Source organism: Miniopterus schreibersii (genome assembly GCF_964146895.1).
Source record: "Miniopterus schreibersii genome assembly, chromosome: 7".
In the NCBI taxonomy this organism is placed as follows: domain Eukaryota; kingdom Metazoa; phylum Chordata; class Mammalia; order Chiroptera; family Miniopteridae; genus Miniopterus; species Miniopterus schreibersii.
In genome coordinates, this window is record NC_138108.1 from 46614908 (window position 1) to 46636348 (window position 21441).

Here is a 21441-nt window from a genome sequence, read left to right on the forward strand (position 1 = left end):
TTCCCATTCTTGCCAGCCAAAATTCAATCTCTTGTGCAGAAAATCCTGTACTATCTCTGGAATGCTCTTACATCTTCCTTTGTAAGGTGGGCTCTACTGTGACTATGTGCCTGAGCATGTCTAGCAAGTGGTGCTTAGTTCCACCAAGGCCCCAATCTCCTCTATTGCTTATTTCTGAGCTTCCAGAGAATTGAAGCATTTTTAGTTTTTCAGACACAGGTTACTTTATCTGGGAGTCTTTCCACTAGACAGACACCTTAATGGCAATGATGGATTAATCAGCTTTGGTGCTTAGGATGCACTTAACCAGGGCTCTAGGTTCCCTCTCCAGTAGTCAGCACATCTATATGGAACTGAGATAGATCTGTCTCTCCTTTCCAGATACTGTTGCTGGATATCTTGGGATGCAGGAAGGAATTGGTGTGAAGATTCAGCTGAGAATTTACCCTACTTCTGGATCCATTGCTATTTCAACCATGTGCTGGCACTACTCACTACATGGAGATTCACTGGGATGAGATACCTTTGTGTCCACCTCCCAGATCAATAAAATCAGAGCCCCTGGTTGAGCACTGGTATTTTTTTTTTTTTAAGTTGCCCAGATGATCTGGGCTGAGAATCACTCTTGTAGGGAGTCATCTTTATTAAACATTAGAAGTGTGCCTTGTGATATATTTTGTGATGTAGGACTTCCTTAATCTTTGCAGCCATATTCTCTTCTTCAGATTTTAGCCACTTTTGATCAGGTTGATCTTATTTCCAATCCTGTGGAGTTTATTTATTTATTTATTTTTTAATATGTCTTTATTGATTTTGGAGAGAGAGGAAGGTAGAGAGAAACATCGATGTGAGAGAAACATCGATTGGTTGCCTCCCAAACACACCCTGACCGGGGAACAAATCTACAACCTGGATATATATCCTAACCAGGAATTGAACCTACAACATTTTGGTGTATGGAACAATGCTCCAACCAACCTCAGTTGGCCAGGGCCTGTGTAGCTTATGAAACAAGGAACAATACAAGCTGGGGTGTCTGAATATAAAATCTCAGAAATGACCAACATTTTATCTAAGGAAATAGAAACTTTACTTCTTATAAGAATGGTCTAGTAGTTGATAGTTACCAAAGATCTATTGGAAGTTTCTTGATCCTTTATAGAAAGAGCACTTTAAAAGTAGAAAATAAAATGCAATGTGATAATATAAATTTGGTGAAAAACATTATTCTTGCAGTTTGGTAGATAATTTTCTCCTCCAAATTACAAGTAAACCCTAAGATATCCATCAAAATAATAATCTAGTAGAAGTAATATATAATGTACCACTTTCCTTGAATTAACAAAACCCTATCTGAAATTCAGAGATTGTTATGTTTTTCTGCACAAAAGAGCTTGGAGTTGTAAAAAAAAAAAAATTGCAATGAGCACAAATTAGATATTTTTACCCTACCTGCCTCTCAGATGTTGGACCATATTATTTACTCAAAGTCTCCCTGCCACTTCCTGATCTGCAAATACAAATGCCTTTTTGCCCTATGAACAAAGATATAAAACAGTTTCCAGATACTTTATCCCCATGGAGGACATGCTTGCAAACTTCCTTTCTGACTTCTTAAGGAAATATTTTTATCAAGTCATCAATACGTATGGTTGAAGAGCACTAGAGTTTTTGTCTAAGATCCAGCACTTTAGTTTCTCATCTGTGACATGAGACTTTGGTCTAACCACATTTTGAAGACTGGCAGCTCATGCCCTAATTTTGGCCAGAAGATGTGTTTTATTTGACTGGCTGCACATTTTTTGTGTCATCAGTTGCCAACATTTGGGGTGTTTACATAGAAGTCCATTTTTTTATTTTCTAGAAAAAGATTGGTAGATTTGGCCTACTTTCTTGCTTGGCAGTAATCGGCTGGAGCCGAGTCTGCCACACTGCCCCCTGTAGATGGATTTGTGTTTCCTAAGGCATCACAGTCCCCAGCAAGCCCTTCACTCACGGCAGGGCTTCCTGACTCCAGGAGTTTTAACACTTGTAATCTGTGTTCTGATAGTCTCTGAGGCCCCCCAGTTCTGAAATTCTGTATTTCTCTTTTTCCCAAAAGGCCAACACATGGAGCAGAAGATGAAAGGTGGATGGGAAGGGACAGAACAAAATGAGGAGGAAGTGAGGCTCTCGGAGTGTGAATGTGTAATTTCTCTTGGATTAAAAAAATAGACTTAATCCCTTAAAAAATTTGATGCATAATTTCAGAAGGAGTGGGAGGTGAGAAAGACAGACATCACAGTCATTTTTACCAGGTGATGTGGTACTTAGAGAAATGCCAAGGCAGAAAAGTAACTACCAAATGTAATTGTTATTTCAAAAGTTAGATTCGTTTTCTTTCAGATTATAAAAATCATCTCTGTTAATTTTAGACTGTTTTGAAAATTCAGAAATGTATAAGGCACTACCAGATTAAGATCCATTCAGCTTTAATCTGCAGAGGGGAGCCCTGGCCAGTTTTGCTCAGTGGTGAGAGCCTGTGGACTGAAGGGTCCCAGATTCGATTCAGGCCAAGGACATGTACCTCGGTTGCAGGCTCCATTCCCAGCCCTGGTTGGGACATGTTTGGGAGGCAGCCAATAGATGTGCCTCTATCACATCGACGTTTCTCTCTCTCTCTCTCTCTCTCTGCCACCCTCTCTGAAAAGCAATGGAAAAAATATCCTCCAGTGAAAATTAAAAAAAAAAAAATCTGCAGGAGGGTAAAATACTTTATTTCAATTAATTATGCCCTGGTTGGTGTGGCTCAGTTGGTTGAGCCACATACTCCAAAAGGTCACCAGTTCGATTCCCAGTCAGGGCACATGCCAAGGTTGCGGGTTTGGTCTCTGGTCAGGGTGCATATGGGAGGCAACCAATCAGTGTTTCTCTCTCACACTGATGTTTCTCTGTCTGCTTGTCTGTTTTGCTCTCAAATCAATTTAAAAAAACAAACATATTTCAATTAATTATAACAAGAATTTATTGAGCACCTATGTGTGTGTTAAGTTATACAAGAGATACAAAGACCAACCAAAGAAATACTATTGAATGCCTGGGAGCACATAATATACAAGGAAAAAAAGAAATAGAAGTACATACTCAACTGATGCAAAGCAAAAGAATACAATCTGTAAAAGAAAAATACCAAATATAGTAATTTTAAGGTCTGTAAGTCAGAGAAGCTTGCCAGCGAAAGAATATAAAGAATTTTATATTTTCCAAGACAAAACAAACAAACAACACTTTCAACTGTTTAGTTATAGCAAATAATGTAATTAAAAAATAAAGGATTAATTTTAATGGAACAATCACCTATCAGTGTGATGCATATACATAATTATACTTCATCAAAAGTAATCCAAGACAAAAAATAATACAGTATTGCACAAAAAAGAGTAGAAAGTGGAGCCATTCCGAATCACTGTGGTAGTAGAAGAAATGGCATTAGATTTCACAGTTTACTACATGAATATTATGCTTTGACCAAGACTTAATGGGACCTAGTGCTGAAAATAATTACCATAATTTAAAATACCTCTGTTTGAGAGATTTTCATTCTCATATAAGTTATAAACCAACCAGGACATAATTTCAGTAAGTTATGAATAATACTTAGGAGAAAAATGATCATGTTTGGACATATACTGGTAAAGAAAGAGAGAGAAAAAAACACACCTTTCTTTTGATTTAATTTAAAAATGATAATTGGTTCATTCCTCAAAGGACCTTAATTCTGAAAAAATTTTGCCATAGCATTTTTGTGTATGTAAAAGCTAATGATACCCTAGATAATAAGTTCCCAAATGAAATAATAAACAATTTGACACTACATATATTGTTTTCAAGTCCACAGTGTTATTAAATTATCATTGCTTTGCAAATTAATATTTGCTTTCATTTTTGTAGTAAGGGGCCAAAGGGAAAATAGGCTCAACGTGAATGCAAAACAGTAAATATGAATCACTAAAATTTGTGGCTGTTTTTCCCTAGAATCATTTCCTCCCTCATAAAAAATATGGCTTATAACAATAATAAAATATTTCCCCCAGATTTTTATAGTTTTAAAGAGTGGTATGCTTCCCACAGGCTCTTTATTTGTCTAGAAAATTTAGTGGAAACAGCATACAGTCCATTGGATAAAGCATGTGTAATAAATATGATCCTTCAAATGTACTGCAGATTTATCAAACGTACAGTTGTCAACCTAATCAAGTCATTTGATGGATCAACATTTCCATTACTAAGAGGAAATGTACACCTCTGAGCTGTATACTATTCTCTGCAGACCAAAAAATGTGGTTGTCATGGCAACTGCAAACCGTAGCGAGCCTGTGATGACCCAGTAACAGTATAATGGAAAACATCTGCCAGGAAATCGCGGACTGGCACAAGGTCTTTGGGAGGAAGTACTTGTGAGAATTTTACCTTAAAAGATTTCCTCAATTCTAATCTCAGACTCCCCCAGTGCGAACGTTTTAAATGGGGCTCTTATTGTCAACATCCCCAGCACACAGCATAAAGGGAAACGCAGAGAAAATGTGAGATTTTTTTCACTGTCAATAATACAATCGTCAAGGATTGAGTTTTTTAATATAAAGTTGTTTATTATAAAGTTCCCTCCCACCCCCAAATTAATTTCTGATTCGGTAGGTTAGGGTGGGGCCTGAGAATCGGTGTTTCTAGGGTTCCCAGGTGATGGTGTTGCAGCTGGCCAGGGACCCACCATCTGAGAACCACAGATCTAAACCAAAACCCTCAGAGGACTCGAACAGCTCGCTAGCAACAGAATGTTGAGAGGAATAAAGAAAATGTCAGTTTTTACTACAAAGCTCACTTCAAGGATATAAACTGCAGAGGTTTCTATACTTGGTCCCGCATGAGAAATCACTTTCAAGATACAAATTCCAGGTCCTACCCCTAGAGCTTTGGGTTTAGTTTGTATTGGATGAAATCCAGTGTCTGGATATTTTTAACAAGCATCCCAAGTTAATTCTGATGTAAGTCTGTTCTACTTTGCTTGGGAATCAGTGATTTGAGGCAAGTTGACACTTTCTGGTGTATAGTAATAACCTCTAAAGCTTGCTTTAAAACTCTGATCGTTACCCTGGTTATTTAGATTCAGTGGGTCTTGATGGGATCCAGAAATTTAAATTGTATCAAGCACTACCAGGACTCGGTGAAGGTGACGACAAGCATTAGTATTCAAGACATCTATTGAAGAGGGGGGAAGAAAATGTTAGATCTCTCTCTCTCTTTATTTTTTATCTGAAACTGAGAAAGACATTGGGCTGTCATGGGTCACCTACTGTGGGAGGGAAGGTGAGCCTTTAACATGGAGGAGGGGCTCAAAGCAATATTCTCATTCAAGTAATATTACAATACAGTTCTTTGAGAATCATTTAGGTGAACTTATGGATTTTTTTCTCTCTTAATTTTCACTAACCTAAACCTTCGGAAAATGGAGTAATGGCTTACAAAGAACTGTGATTGATTAAAGACATTGCAAATAATGCAACCACAAGTGAGCCATCTGAAAATGGCCCAGCTGACACATTTCTTACACTCAGCTTAGTGCAAGCCATTTCCCAACCTAATTAAGAGAAATAAGCTAATAAGATCCAAGAAATTGATCAATAAAAGGAAAATAACCCTTTTCTGAAAGAAATACAGGCTGTGGAAAGAGCAATTTGAGCATAGATCTTTCCATTGCCATACAATTTTCTTGCTAAAAATCTGCACACTTAAAAACACGAAAACCAACTTTTTTACCTTGATTAAAAAATCTTCTAAGCATCTCAGTGGGCTTTGAACCATTGTTTAAAGACATAATTAATGCTTGATTAGCTTAAACTTCAGGAAACATTAAAACTTGCTTGAATTCCAACAAAAATCTTTAGTGAATAGCATAGAGAAAGAGTAGAATGATTTGGTAAGCAAAGTAAAAATACAGACATTTTTCCCATTTTTATTTGCATTTTTTTTTCCCAGCTAAAATGGGTTGCTAAATCCAAGTATCTCTAAACCAAACTTAAACTCAGACCTACAAATTTCTATAATATAAAGTGTTAGGCCAAAATGTTTTTATAAATAATGAGGCATATCAATTTTTGCTTCTATAGCATAATGTATATTATTTATTTTAAAAGGAAAGGCATTTTGTTCCTTTAAAAATTAAAATAGTTATTAAAATAATGTTTATATTATTCTTGGTACATTTCTTTAAAAATTCTATTGCATTTTTTGTAATGTAAGGAATATAGAAATATATTTCTTTATAACGTAAAAAAATTACATATACATGCACTGGGGATATGTTTTTGAAAATATCTTACTGATTTGGAGATTAGACTTTTGAAAAACTGGATTAGAGAAAATACTTTTCCTTTGAGATCTAGTCAATAAGTTGGAAATCCTTTCTTTTCTCATCGATGAATTAAAGATATGTACTAATTTATGATGATAATGAGAATATTAATTATCTCAGTATCATAAACATTGTATTAATACTACCTATAAGAGATGTTAAAAACTTTTATAATTATCAAATAATTATTGGGTTAAAAGTAACTAACTGACATTTATTATTCCTTTTGTGAGTGAACAGTGTTTAGTCTCAGAAAAGGCGATGGCATTATACTTGAGCAGATATTTATCAGGATCTTGAAATTGAAAGCCATAAAAATTAAATACTTTCACTAAATTATGTTAGCCATCTTTGGGAAGTTGATGAAAGATTTTATTAGTGAAAAATATGTCATTTGATTATCTATTTTACACTGAATAGGCTTTAAACAAAATACAGTATAATTACTTTTTTAAATGGTTACAAATGATATACAACACATGCTTCCCCCAAATGGAATGTGCAGTCTAGTTGGAGAGGTAAGAGATAAAACTGTACCCTATATATTGTTTTACTTGAATGAAAAGCGTATCACACAACTCGATCCTCGACAGTTTCCTCTACCGTTCGGGGTGCACACTGTGGGTAGTGAGTGACATTCTCACCACTGCAAAGATAACAAATAGCACTGGCAGCAAAGAAATGCTTTGTTGAAAGTTTATGCCATAGTTAGCAGCGTGGAACCTTAGCACAGCTTTATTAGTTTTCTACTGCTGTGTAACAAATTATCACAGATTTAGCAGCTTAAAACAACATCCATTTATTATCTCAGTTTCTATAGGGCCAAAGTCCAGGCACCGCATTCCCATATTCTCTGCCCAGAGCCAGCAAAGCTGCAAGCTAGGTGTCAGTCAGGGCTGGAGTCTCATTTGAGGGTCAGGAATCTCCTCGCTCAAGCTAATGTGGTTGATGGTAGAATTCATTCCTTGCAGCTATAGACTTCATGGTGTCTTGTTCTACAAGGTCATCCATCAAAAAAATGGCTCTCTTAAGACTTCACCTGTTTTTAAAGGGCTCACCTTGATTAGATCAGATCCAGGAAAGTTAATCTCCATTTTTGTTAACTCAGAGTCAACTGATTGGGAACCTAATAACTGGGAGGCTATCCCTTTATATTCACTAATCCTGTCCACATTCAAGAGGAAGGGATTAAATAACACGTGTACACCGGAATGTGCAGTTTTGGAGACTGTCTTAGAATTCTGCTTTTCACAGAAGGTGTGGATACAATCTTTAGTCACCAGATTTTTCAGAGAAAATATCAATTTATTCACACATTCTTTGACTTACATTCAGTATTATTTCAGCTATGCGCTGAACTCAAGGGATTGTTTCTTGCTTATAGTCAACAATGCAGCTCAAAATAACCTTGATCTGTAACAATTTCAATTAGTTTTTCCAACCAAGCACCAAATCTAGCTCTTTTTGGTAGAGAGGCTTTAATGAAAATGTTGTAATAAAACTCTTTTGAATGGTCTGTAGAAGACTTTTGCTCTTGGTTGGTTGGTATAATGGTCTGAAGTCTAAAAGACAGTAAACCTCTGGGGGGGTCAGAAAATTCTGTGGTACCCTTTGTAGTGAAACTTTCCCCTCCAACTCGTGGATGGTGACTGCTGCTCTACTTTGTCACAATGTTGCCTTTCGTAGAATTCAGTATGGATGTAATCATACAGTAGACATGGCCTCCTTTACTCAGCATGATGATTGAGATTTCGTTCATGTCGTTGCATGTATCAGTAGTTCCTGATTTTATTGGCGAATTGTATTCCATCCCACGGATATAGCACAATTTGTTTATCCACTCATCAGTTGGTGGAAATTTGAGTTAACATCTGTCTGGGGCTATTAAGAACAAAGCTTCAACAAATGTTCACATAGAAGTAAAACTATTTAGTAAGGAAATTGTTAAATTGGATGGCAAATATATATTTAACCTGGTAAGAAATTCCCAAACTGCTTTCCAAAGGGACTACCATTTGCACACCCAACTACAACACTGCATGGGGGCTGCTTCATTGTTCTCACCAACGCTTGGTATTATCAGTCTCTTTAGTCAGTCTAGAGGTTTAAATCTAGTATCCTACTATTTTCTTTTTGTTTGTTTGTTGTCCAAAATTATCTTTTCCTTTTATTCTTTTTTTTTTTTTAATATATCTTTATTGATTCCAGAGAGAGCAAAAGAAAGGGAGAGAGAGAGATAGAAACATCAATGATGAGAGAGTCATTGATCGGCTGCCTACGGGCATGTGCCCTGACCGGGAATCGAACCCTGATCGCCTGGATCCCAGGTCGAAGCTCAACCGCTGAGCCACACCCGGCCAGGCTTCCTTTTATTCTTTACTTTCTTTTAGATTGAGTACTTTTACGATTTTATTTTATCTCTATTATTGGTTTATTAACAACACCTTATTATTTTATATTTAAGAGGTTGCCAAGGGTAAAAGGAACCTTTTTATTTTTATACAATCTATAAATAATGTCATGCCATTTTACATTTAGTATAAAATGTTAAATTAGTTTATTTCCATTTATATCTTTGTACTATTTTTGTAAATATCTTACTTCTACATATGCTTAAATCATTCAATGTGTTACTGTTTTTGCATTAAGCTGTTACCTTTTAAAGAACTTAAAATGAGAAATATATATATTTCATATTTACCATCAAAATTTAGCATTCCTGGGGCTCTTCATTTCTTCATGTGTGTGAAACTCAAACTTCCCTCCCGCTTGATGAACTCCCTTCAACATTCCTTGTAGTGAAGGCTGCTGCTGCCGAATTCTCTAAGCTTTTGTCTGTCTACAGTTTTTCCTTTACCTTTGTTTGTGAAAAACAGATTTGCTGGGTACACAATTCTGGAATAAAAGGGCTTTTCCTTTATTTCAGAAGAATCTAAACACGGGCCTTGCTGTGCTCTGAGCAGTCTGCCCTCATTCTTTTCTTTTGTGCTTTCTATTCAGTCTTTTTTCTCTGGATATTTTCAAGATTTTCCTTTTATGGCTTGACTTTCAATAATTCGATTATAATATGCCTTGGTATGGTTTCCTTTTTTGTTCTGCTTGGGGCTGTTGAGCTTCGAGTGACTGAGGAAGCCCCAGCTCTGGCTAACAGACCACAGCCCCGTGAAAGCCGAGGCGGAGGACCCAGGTGGGTGGTGCCCAGGTTCTCACCCCACAGAAACTGTGTGACAATAAATGTGTTCTTTGAACCGCTACGTTGAGGTCATTTGTTATTCAGCAATTGGAAACCAATGCATTATAATAACAATATCTGAAAGTTATTTCATGGAGATTACAAAAGGGTATTTCATTTGATGCTTTTTAGAGTAACTGAATTGAAACACCTCAGGAAATCTATATATAATTTATATATTGACTAGAGTAGGTTCTGGTATATTTACAGTTTTTCCTAAATAAAAGCCTATGAGTAAGCTTATATTTCTGGATTTTTGACTTATTTTGCCAGGCTCCACATTGAATCTTGTCCCAAACCATATACTGGCCTGCCTGCTTGTTTCAAGGAGGACATGGTAGTGATAGCGTTCTGACTTTGCTTAGAGGATGGTCTTTATGGTATTACCAGCTGGTTCCTTAGAAAGACTCTACTTCCTCTTAGTGTGCCTTGAAAAATGCTGACTGTTGACCTTATTAAGTAACCCAAGAATGACTATACAATCATATAATTTTATGGTACTACTCAAAATGCTTTGGACTGGAATTACTTTTGGGACTATGTTTTCCTGGTCTAATTTTTCTCTGCTACATTTGGGATTTTGTTGTACACAGTACCAGAAGGATATTCTTTTTGTAGGAAGAGTAACTTATTGCATGGTTTTGGAGCTGAAAATAAATATTCCACACATGTGGAGGCATGACACTTCCTGTATTACTTTGTTAAAACCCCAGGACACAGAAGCTCAGGGAGATTATGGTCTAATTATGTTATTCCTGATGCAACTCCCACAAATGTAGCTTTATTACTTAATAAATGACAAGTTGCCAGGCCAGGCGTGGCTCAGCGGTTGAGCATTGACCTAGGATCTGGGAGATTGTGGTCTGATTCCTGGTCAGGGCACCTGCCCAGGTTGCGGACGTGCAGGAGGCAGCTGATCAATGACTCTCATCATTGATGTTTCTCTCTCCTTCTCTCTCCCGCTCTCTGAAACCAATAAAGGTATATTTAATAAATAAATAAATAACAAGTTATTTCATGAATCAGAGGAAGAAATTTATAAGACATGAGCCAAGTTAAACAGCCAAATTTTGCTGTTCTCATGAAAATATGAATAAATACTTTCAAGACTCTCCCAAGTACTCACAGTAATAATAAAAAATTATTTGAAACTCCATATTGATATGAATACTTGGACACTTTGCTTATGTGAGTCTCTGAAATGCTTTCCATGAAACTTTTCTTTAGTTACATGATTTATTCATGTTGGTTAAATTTTTAAACTGTGAGGTCTTTGCCCATGCAAAGAAATCTTTTCTTAATATGGATGCTTCACAAACTTTTTTCTTGTAGAGATACATTCAAATGTAAAACATTGTTTTTCCAGGAATGTTTCCAGAAAATGTATGTTTTCTTCTTTTAAAAAAAATCTAAAATAGATGCCAAATAAGTGAAAAATGTATTTGTAAGGCTAACTCTCCTTGTTCTCCGTTAAAAAAAAAAAAGAAAAGAAAAAAAGCTAGTTATGTTTCTTAATGAAAGCAGCGCCTCCTAGTGGATAAGTTTGTAATAATGTTAACTTTTTTTTTAATATACATTTTTAAGGTAAACTTCACATCATATAACCATTTTAAAGTGTACAATTCAGTGGTCTTTAGTTTACTCACAATGTTATGCAGCCACAGGCTCTCTGGTTTCATAACTGTTTGACCATCCCATAGAACACCCAAAAACCAGAGTGTAACCACTCCCTGTTCTGCCTACCCCCATTTCCTGGTAAACTCTAATATGCTTTCTGTCCCTATGGATCTACTCATTCTAGATATATCACAAACAAAGAATCACAAAGCATGTGAACTTTGTGTCTGGCTTCTTTCATTTAGCATAACATTTTGATGTTAATTTAAATTGTAATATAAATCAGTCCTCTTTTCTTTTTATTGTTGAATAATATTTCATTGTATGTACAGGGGTGGTCAAAAGTAGGCTTACAGTTATTTGTATGGAAGAAGACATGCAGATTATGATTATTCCAATAGCTTTATTAACTCAAAAGAATGTCACCATGCAACTGTGAACCTACTTTTGCCCACCCCTGTATATATCACGATTTGTTTACTAATCCAATGTTAGACATTTGAGTAGTTAGCACGTTTTTGCTGTCATGAATAATCCTGTTATAAACATTTGTGTACAAGTTTCTGTCTAGATATATGTTTTCCTTTCTCATGGATAAATACTTAGGAGTGAAATTGCTGGGGCATATGATAATTCCGTGGCTAACTTTTTGAGAAACCACCGGAAAAAAAACACACAACGGAATATGATTTCCTAAGATACTGGCATGTTTTGCAAGAGAATGCTTGTTAACGTGGGAAATAATGGCAATAGTTAAAAACCTACTCATAGTTCCTTTTAATAATGCCAATTTTTTTATAGGAGTTCTTTCTATAATTGAACATTGAGTGATAATGTTAAATCCCATAAATTATCTCTAATAATATAAAATGTCATAAGGTCTACTTCTCACATGTAAGAGGATCCAGAATTTCTTTGAACCTCTGGCATGGGAGAGATAGAAAGCAGAGTATGAAAGACCCCAAAACACAGTGGATCAGAGACATCTGAAGGCAGCAACCTATGAAGAAGAGGGGATTTGAATCAAGAGAGTGCAGAGTCCCTATTCATGCAAACTCACCTGTGACCAGCAAGTAAATGTCAGGTAAAGATCATGGGTCTCTGTAAACAAAATCCTCATTTGATCATGCTGTTTGGATTCTTATGGATTTTCTCATTAATTAATGAGTTAAATTAAATCTTTGACATATATTAATTTTTTATTCATATGAAAGTCATGGTTTTAGGTGTGTGTGTGTTTTTCATTATCATTTTATAGAAGACAATGATGTTATCTTCAAAATACTAAAATAGAAAAAAAATACTACCTTAGAGTTCTATATCTAGTGAAAATATTCTTCAAAATTGAAAGTAAAAGAGAGATACTTTTGGACAAATTAAACTTGAGAAACTCAATAAGAGCAGACATACTGTAAAGGAAATACCAAAGGGAGTTGTTGGGTTTTTTCCAGGTAGAAGGGAAGTAGGTAGGTAGAGCTATAGATAGGTTAAAAAAAAAACAACAACTAGGAGGAAAAGAAAAGCATAAATATTTTGGGAAATGTAAGTGAGTATTGACTGTAACAATGTCTTTCAGAGTTTAAAATATTTATAAAATGAAAATACATGACAATAATAGCACAAAGGAAGAGAGGGGAGAAATAAAAGTATTCTCATGTCCTAGCAATGTACAGAAACCGGTAAAAGTACTAATTTATTTTAGAATTTAATAAGTCACAAAAACATGTGGCAATTGCCGGGGCAGCTATATGCAATATAGTAACAAAATGTATAAACTGGAGTAATACAAATAATGAATCCAAAAGAAGTTATAAGTTTAAATCCAAATGTTTTGTGTGTGTGTGGTTGATAAAAACTGTCAGACTGAATATAAAACAAAACTCATCTATATTCATTATTGAAAATGATGTTATAGAAACATTAAAATAAAACAATAAAAAAGATATACCATGTAACCACCATCCAAGTGAAAGCCATTGCAGCTATAATAATATCAAAGTGAACCTAAGGCAATCATTAGTACTAGAAATTAAGGAGCCTATTTTATAATGATAAAGGAGACAATCTATGAAAATGTAGCAATTTAAAATTTTAGGCAGCTGATATATATCATATAATCAAACAAAAATAAGTTAACAGGAATAAAAGGAGAAATGAACAAATTCATAATCATAGTGGGTGATTTTTACACACTTTTCCTGGTAAATGATAGGAAAAAAAAACATAAAAAATTTCAGTAAAGGTGTATTTTGAATGACATGATTAATAACCTTGACCTATTAAACATATATAAAACCTTGTATCTAACCACTGAGTAATGCACTGTTTCAAATACGCATAACAGTTATATTACACTTGATAAACACTGAGCTCCAAAGAAGTTCCCCTCAAAATGTTCAATAATTAAAATCATGCAGAATATATTAATCTTAATGAAAGAAAATTCAATTAGAAATAAAAACAAATATATCTTGGAAATCCCTCAAATATTTGCAAATTTAACAGTACTTTTCTAACTTTCTAATAAGATAGAAAGAAATCAGAATAGAAATTAGAAAATATTTTTAATTAAATGGTAACAAAATAAATTTAGCCAAATTTGTGGATGATATTAAAGCTGTGCTTAGAGAGAAATTTGTAGTCTAAGTGCATTTGCTTAAAAAAGAATAAAGGCTGAAAATAAATTTTAATAATTTAGAAAATAATGGTAAATCAAAATCAAAGAAATAGGAAGAAGGAAATGATAATTATATACATAAAGAAATATCAAAGGACGCAGAGAACGTTTTTAAAAAGCCAAAAGTTGGTTCTTTGAGAGATTGAATAAGTAGAAAAAAGAAGTCGCAAAATACAAATACTAGAAATAAAAAAGAGGCCATTACTACAGATCTAGAGGGTTTTAAAAGATAATATTAAGTTATAAACAACTTTATGTTAATAAACCTGAAATTTTATTTGAAATGGGCAAATTCTTAAAATAATTAGTGTTATAGAAACTGAAACAAGAAGAAACAGCAAATTTGAACTGTCCTTTATCTATTAAAAAATTAAAACATAATTAAAAACTTGAACCCCCAAAACAAATCAGCCCCAGAAGGCTTCACTAGTTAATTATTCAAATAATTAAGGAAACTTAACAACAATCTTCATCGCTACTAGAGAGCAAAAAGAGAGAAAACCATTTCCAACTTGTTTTAAGAGGTTAGCATAATCTTTTGATCAAAACCTAACAAGCATAATAAAAGAAAGAAAAATTACAAACCAAACTCTTTCATAAACATACGTGCAAAAATATAAAACAAAATACTATAAAAAGAAAAAATCTTAAAAGCTCTATATCTGTTAAAGGAATTAATATCTTTAATTAAAAACCTTTGCATTAGGAAGACTCAAGTTTCAGATAGATTTACTAATGAATCCTATTGATATTTATGGGAGAAATAAGTCCACTGTCACAAAAATTCTTTTCAAAATGAGTACTAACTCATTTTATAACTTGTTTTATAAGGACAGAACTATGCTGATAACCCAAACTGACAAATTATCCAGAAAGAGCACTACAAAAAAGAGAAGAAATATTGAGGGAGCACTATGTAAAGTGTATGATTGTCTAACCACCATGCTGCACACCGGAAACCAATACAAAATAAAATTGAAATATAAAAAAATCAGAGAGGGACATTAGGAGAACATGGAAAAAAATTTAGAAATTTCAGCATGTAATCCTCAGGAATTCAAGATAGAGAGAATAAAATATAGGAGAAGAAAGGCTTTGCTACTCACGGACCTTACTAACAGAATTCCTCACACATTTCAAGAAAGGAAATAGAATACTAAATAAAGAAGTAGGCGGGAGCAACACACTTATGGAAACAAATTCATTAATATGCAAGGAAGTCTAAGAAAGTCCTGCCTACACACATTCACAATCATAATTACTGTTTAATTTGTTGGGTGTCGGAAAAGGTAGAATTAAAACGGTGGGCCAAAAATAACAGAAGAGACGGGCAATGGTGTGTAATTTGTTTTAGGGGACTTCAATGTTCCAGATAAGGGTAAAACTATTGATTATATTTCACTAATTAGGTATGCAGGTTAAAATTTAAGAGTAATCACTTGCAGAAAGAAGCAAGACAAAAGGAAGAAAAGAAGGAAAAGGAAGGGTGTGTATCTTCCCAGCCATTAGAGATGGGAAAGAAAATAAAGAGAGAATTAATGCAGAACACAAGAAGGAAGGGAAAAAAAAAAAAAGAAAAAAACTTTAAAAAGGCATGTAATAAGGTGATAAAATAAGGTAAGTTATATCTGTATATAAAATAAATGTGAGTAGATTAAGATAGGCTGTTAACAGAAAATGTCAGATTAGATTTTTTTTTAATCCAGGTATATATCCTTTTAAAAACATATATTAAAAGGTAAGAACACAGACGTCTTTAAAAGTAAAGAGATGGGAAAATGGGATCTCCGTAAGATTTGGGGGGAATAGAAAGGGCAATGCCGCAGCCTGCGACTCTCAGGTTAAATGGGCAGATGTCCCGTCTGATTTGACCGCCTATTCTATTGCTCAAGAGCAAGTAATCACCGCTCGCTGCCAGCAGAATCGATTCCAGGCTCTTGAGCTTGACTTTCAAGGGTCTTCACCTCAGGCTTCCTTTGGACAGTTAAGTTCTTCTTTGATCTTAGCTGTTCTCACAAAGCTGGTTATGTAGTAGGCACTCAAATATTTAGTTCAGGTGAAAGAAAACACACAACACCACCCACTATCCACGAATCACTGTCACATTTACAGGCACGATGCCCTCTTTACCTTTTTCATAGGTATTTTTTTCTTTAAAAAGAATGGGAGGAGAAACACGTGTGTATTATTTATTTAATATATTGACAATTAAGCAAAATGTCTTCCCCTCTAACCTCTTCCTCTCCTCCGTCATTGCTGTAGGTATAACAACAGAAGACCCTTTTCCAGAGGCTGATTTGTAAAGCATCCCCTCCCCTTTCTTACACTACATCCCTCCTTCTCCTCCCCGTAGTTCTTCCCTCTTCCCTCCCCTCGCCTTCTCATCCCCTCCCTATTTTCTCTGCTCCTTTCTACTCTTTGTAGATGAATCCATATTATACCGAGATCAGGAAAACGAGTGAAGATGAGAGGTGTTCTACGAAGGGAGAGGTTGAGAAGGGGAACCTTTCCTGTTTAAATTCGTGACTTGATAATGACAAACTGAAAGTTTGTTTTAAGGTGATGAATGTGAGCTGCCTCCCATTGGGCCAGATTCATGATTCTACACAAAAAGGCACATAGGATTCACCTGCGGGGCTGTTCTATGAATCCATACTGTTTCCCAAACCAGCCCCTACTCATCTCGTGCAGTATGGACAAGGGGTGGTTGCGGTGCCATGTTATGTGTGTGAGTGTGTTTGTGTCCTTTGAAAACTGTCTAAACTTTTCTTATGGAATCCCTTTTCCCCCAACGACGATCCTAGAAGAGAATCTGACATGAATGTGTCAGTGTCACTCTATAAGACAAACACCTCCAAAGCCATTATGCTGGGAGCCTCATGTTGTACATGATGAGTTATAATCTCTGAAGGGAAGAGGAACATTTTCTGTAGAATGTTTTACCTATTGGGCAAGGATGCCATGACTCATTAAGTCTCATTCTTTCGAATGAATCACCACCAATTAAAAAATTAGATGCTTAAGGTTCTTTCTCGGAAATATGAGTTCAGGTGGTCTGGTCTTGGTCCATGCATTGGAATTTTTAAAAATCTTCTCAGGTAATTCTAATATGCAATTAGAAACGAGAATCATTTCATAAACTGCTCATAATTAAATGGGAAAACCAAAACTGTCATTTTGTTTATGTGTTATGAAGTCTCGACATCTAAGCTCACTTAGAATTTTTGGCAGGTTAACTATAGAAATAGATACTATATGGATTTTTATAGTGACAATAGATTATTAGGGCCGTAAGTGCACAAATCAGTTATCTCCAGATTGTAATAAATAAAAAAATTGGTAAACAGAAAAGAAACAAGAATATCCTGAATGAAAAAATACTGAAAGCCCAAGGAAGAGGTGGAAATGTAGATCTAGAATACATAGAGAAGACACTAAAATGAAAAAGAGAAAACACCGAAACAGTAGGTAGATGGGGAGGAGAAAGGATGCACAACTTAAAATGTTAGTCAATTTTTTATTAATTTTTTTTTTAACTTTCCACTACCCAATTCCATATCTAGGCTTTTGACCAATATTAAAACTAGACAATCCAGTACACTCTTCTTAATTAATTTCCATTCCATGAAAAAATTTAAAGATGAATTATTATATTTCATGTGTATTCTTTACATTTATCTTTTTCCAACAGATCATTTTTCCATGATAGAAATTTACCTTTTAATGGCATTTCAAAGATAGAAACAAAGACAGAACAATTAAATACAAAAACAAAAGCAAAACCTTTATTCTTTTGGCTTGATTGTAATGTGGTTTACCGTTCTTTATGGTAATAGCATTTTCCTGCATGCATTTCACCAACACACTACAAGTCAATAGCTTTAGTTAGAATCTACATTTAATGTTGCTTGTGAAAGAAACACAAAATGTTTTGCTATAACTGGTAATATAATTTCACTACTTGGTTCTGTAGGGGGAAAGAAAAGCTTGGGCGTCATATCGTATCTGATGAGTATCTGATGCTTGTGGGTCAATAATAAGATCTATCTGTATAAACAAACACTGGAAAAGACTGATGATTTATTCAATATAAAGACTAGGTGGAAACATCTGACCAAGCAACGCCAAGAACATCACCTGATCCTTCCTTAAGCCTTTCGATGATAAGGCATTACTATCTGAAAGCAAATAAACATTGGACGCAGTCTGATATTGGTTTCACATTGAATTGTGTGCAAAGCTTACAGTACTAATGAAAAAGCGGGAACCTACGCTGCAATCTTAGTCTTTGTTTCTTATTTTGTGAAGTGCTTTCATTTAAAAGTGCTAGGAACAGAAACTAACAATAGTGACTGTGACATCAACCTGAAGATACTTTTTAATTTCTCCTTTTATGTACAAAAGGCTGAAAAGAAAATAAAATGAACTTTTTACAGTATTTATATTTTCTTAGAAAACTCTAACCATATATTTTTCAACAGGTTTAAGTGACTTGCAACGTGTTTGTACAGTTGGGCTTTTTAACCATAGAGTGTTCGTTCATCAAGCTTGGAAGAGGAAAAAGCACGAAGCTCTCCTTCGCTGCAGCCTATTGCTTCATGACATGGAGAATGAGGTCTTGGTAGAACAACTGGTGTCACCGTGCCACTGACATATGGCTTCCCACACTAGACTTCTGAACGTGGAAGGAGCACGACACAGCAGCACAGGCGAGGAACATGCAGCAGCGACAGCTTCAAACTATATTGGAACCAGTTACGTCGTGTTACCTGTTGAAAGCTGGAAACTATACTCGCTGTGGTACATATTTGATGCAATAAATACTGTGCTTAAGTCATCATTTTTGTTTGCTCAAACATGCACCACTGGGTAAAATCACTATTTACAAAGCAGACTTTTATTTTTTAAATTGACATACGCTATGTCAACCTTACCAAGAGCAGAAAATGGCTAACCAATACCTCAGGAAAAAGCAGAATCAACTTTATAAAGTGGTGGCGGGGATGCTTTTTGGTCAATTCGGGTTCTTAGAAAGGACGGATAGAATGCTTTTATTTTATGCCGAAGGGCACTTATCAAAAATGTTATAGTCATGCTGCCGGGACTCTGAATGACTGTGCAATGGTGTGTGTGTATCCATATGTATGTACATACACACACATATACATATGTACATATATACATGTACATATAATGGATTATGTAAAAATAAAACAGTTCTTTAATGCTTGTGAATTCTATGGATCATTTACAGGCACATTAAATTTTTTTCTGGATGAGACACCTTAAAAACATGAATAGCTATTTAAGCACCTCAAAAATCTAAAAACATCCTGAAGCAAGAGGTAAACTCTTTCCTTCTGTGATGTGATTTTTTCCACGTGTGAATGAGAAGTGCAGCATGCCTTCATTTAAAATACATCGTTATACAATAGAGAAATGTAAAGATTCCCTACCTTTAATCCCTCTCCCCGAACAGAAACCCATTTACAAAAATAGTCACATATAATAGTAAACAACCTGTGAATTAAAATGAAAAAAGCGATAAATTCACAGCATACATTTTGTAGAAATATGGCAGGTGCGGCAGTTAAACATGAACAGTGGTGACAATTACTATTATCAAGTGTCACGTGTTGAATTTACATAAAAATTTAACTTCCCTCCCCCCTTTAAATTGGTTCCTATAGTCTGAGTAGCCATTACATCTCTGCTCTTCAGCAGTGTCAGCTGGTTGTGAAAACAGAAACCTCCTGTCAATGCTGATTTTCTGGTTTATTGAGTCCCAGTTTGCTGACCAGAGGTCCCTGTCTTGTTAGAGGCACTGACCTTAAGTATACATTTGTAAAAACAGTCAGTTTGGCATAGACCTCCTGTGCGAGTCCTGTTGACACTAATATATCACCACCACAGGCTGTAAACAATTGATCACAAAATGAAATATTCTTTGTTTCTTTTTTACTTTTTACTTTCCCTGATATCTTTCCCTTTGTCTTCCTTTTCTGACTTGTCTTTTTCATATTTGTCTTTCTCCGGTTTGGTCACACTATCATAGGAAGGTGGAGAAGTTGTGGACGGTGTCACATCGGTTTTCTCTGGAGTTGAGTTCTCATTTAGTTTATCAATGAGGATATCTTCTTTGATAGGTGTTCCATCAACTTCTTTGTCTTTGTCTTTCTTATATATAGATGAAACCTTTTTAACGTTTTGCTTCAAGAGGTAACATCTATAAGCCCTCTGAATAACTGTAGCAGACACCTCCTCTTGTTTGCGTTTCAAAGTGGTTGTGATGGGTTCATAGGAGACTTTGGATGGATTCGAAGCCATGAATCGCTCTTCCATCTGTACTCGAAGGGCATCCATCTCTCCACTCTCACCCAAAACACGCTTTGTAAAGGCAAATAAAATGTCGAGGCAGTGGATCCGGTCCCCACTGACCATGGGCAGATCCATGGCAATGAGCTGGACCTTGTTTGGTTTTGCTATGAGAAGAGGAGGATCCAGGGCAGCTGCAAAATCAGACAGCTTGGAAAACTCTATAAACTGGGTCGCATCAGGATCAAACTTCTCCCAAACCTCATAGAACATCTCGAAGTCGTCCTCACTCAGGGGCTCTGCACTTTCTTCAGTGGCAACACTGAAGTTCTCCAGGATGACAGCGATGTACATGTTCACCACAACCAGAAATGATATGATGATGTAACTGACAAAAAAGAAAATGCCAACAGAAGGGTTCCCACAGTCTCCCTTAACTGAGCTGCCAGGGTGATCTTTTTCAGGGTCACAGTCTGGAGGGCCACTATTAAGAATAGGTGCTAGCAAACCATCCCAGCCAGCAGAGGTGGTAATCTGGAACAGGCAGATCATGCTGTTGCCAAAGGTTTCAAAGTTGAACATGTCATCAATTCCAACTTCCCTCTTAACATAGGCAAAGTTGGACATTCCAAAGATGGCATAGATGAACATGACCAGGAAGAGCAGGAGGCCGATGTTAAACAACGCAGGAAGGGACATCATCAGAGCAAAGAGCAGTGTGCGGATGCCCTTTGCCCCTTTGATCAGACGCAGGATTCGGCCAATCCTGGCAAGACGGATCACTCGGAACAGGGTAGGGGACACAAAATATTTTTCTATCAGCTCAGCCAGAAACATGCCTGTGGAAAACCAAGAGACGACAACAAAAACAGTGTTATATTTAATAGCAACACGTGAAAATTTACATTGCTAAGATAAACACTAACTAGTTTTACAAAATGTGACCATGAGAATTAGGTCTATACATACATTAATACACACACATACATGCACAAACAATCTGCAATATTTGTTCAGCAAACTAAAACTGGTATGTTTGGTGTTATAACATTAACACCTATTTACACATGAAAGCATTAATAGCCATTTTTCCTAGTTCATGAAAAACATCTATCAAAAGACATACTCAATCACTGAAGGTCTAAATATGTCACAAAGTACAGGGCAGACAAGCACAGAAATGGATTTATATTTCTAAAATACTAGTTTTGG

At 35.6% G+C, this 21441-nt stretch overlaps 1 protein-coding gene across 2 annotated transcripts in view; it reads right to left on the reverse strand.

Moving 5' to 3' along the window:
• Positions 1 to 17419: 17419 nt before the first annotated feature.
• The window catches only part of LOC308559361 (sodium channel protein type 2 subunit alpha), an 82175-nt gene continuing 78153 nt past the window's right edge, over positions 17420 to 21441 (reverse strand). For both annotated transcript variants that reach the window (XM_081142086.1, XM_081142087.1), the window contains one exon: positions 17420 to 21068. In XM_081142086.1, coding sequence (XP_080998212.1) covers positions 19873 to 21068 — 1196 coding nt within the window. In that variant the 3' untranslated portion in view covers positions 17420 to 19872. The remainder of the gene's footprint in view (positions 21069 to 21441) is intronic.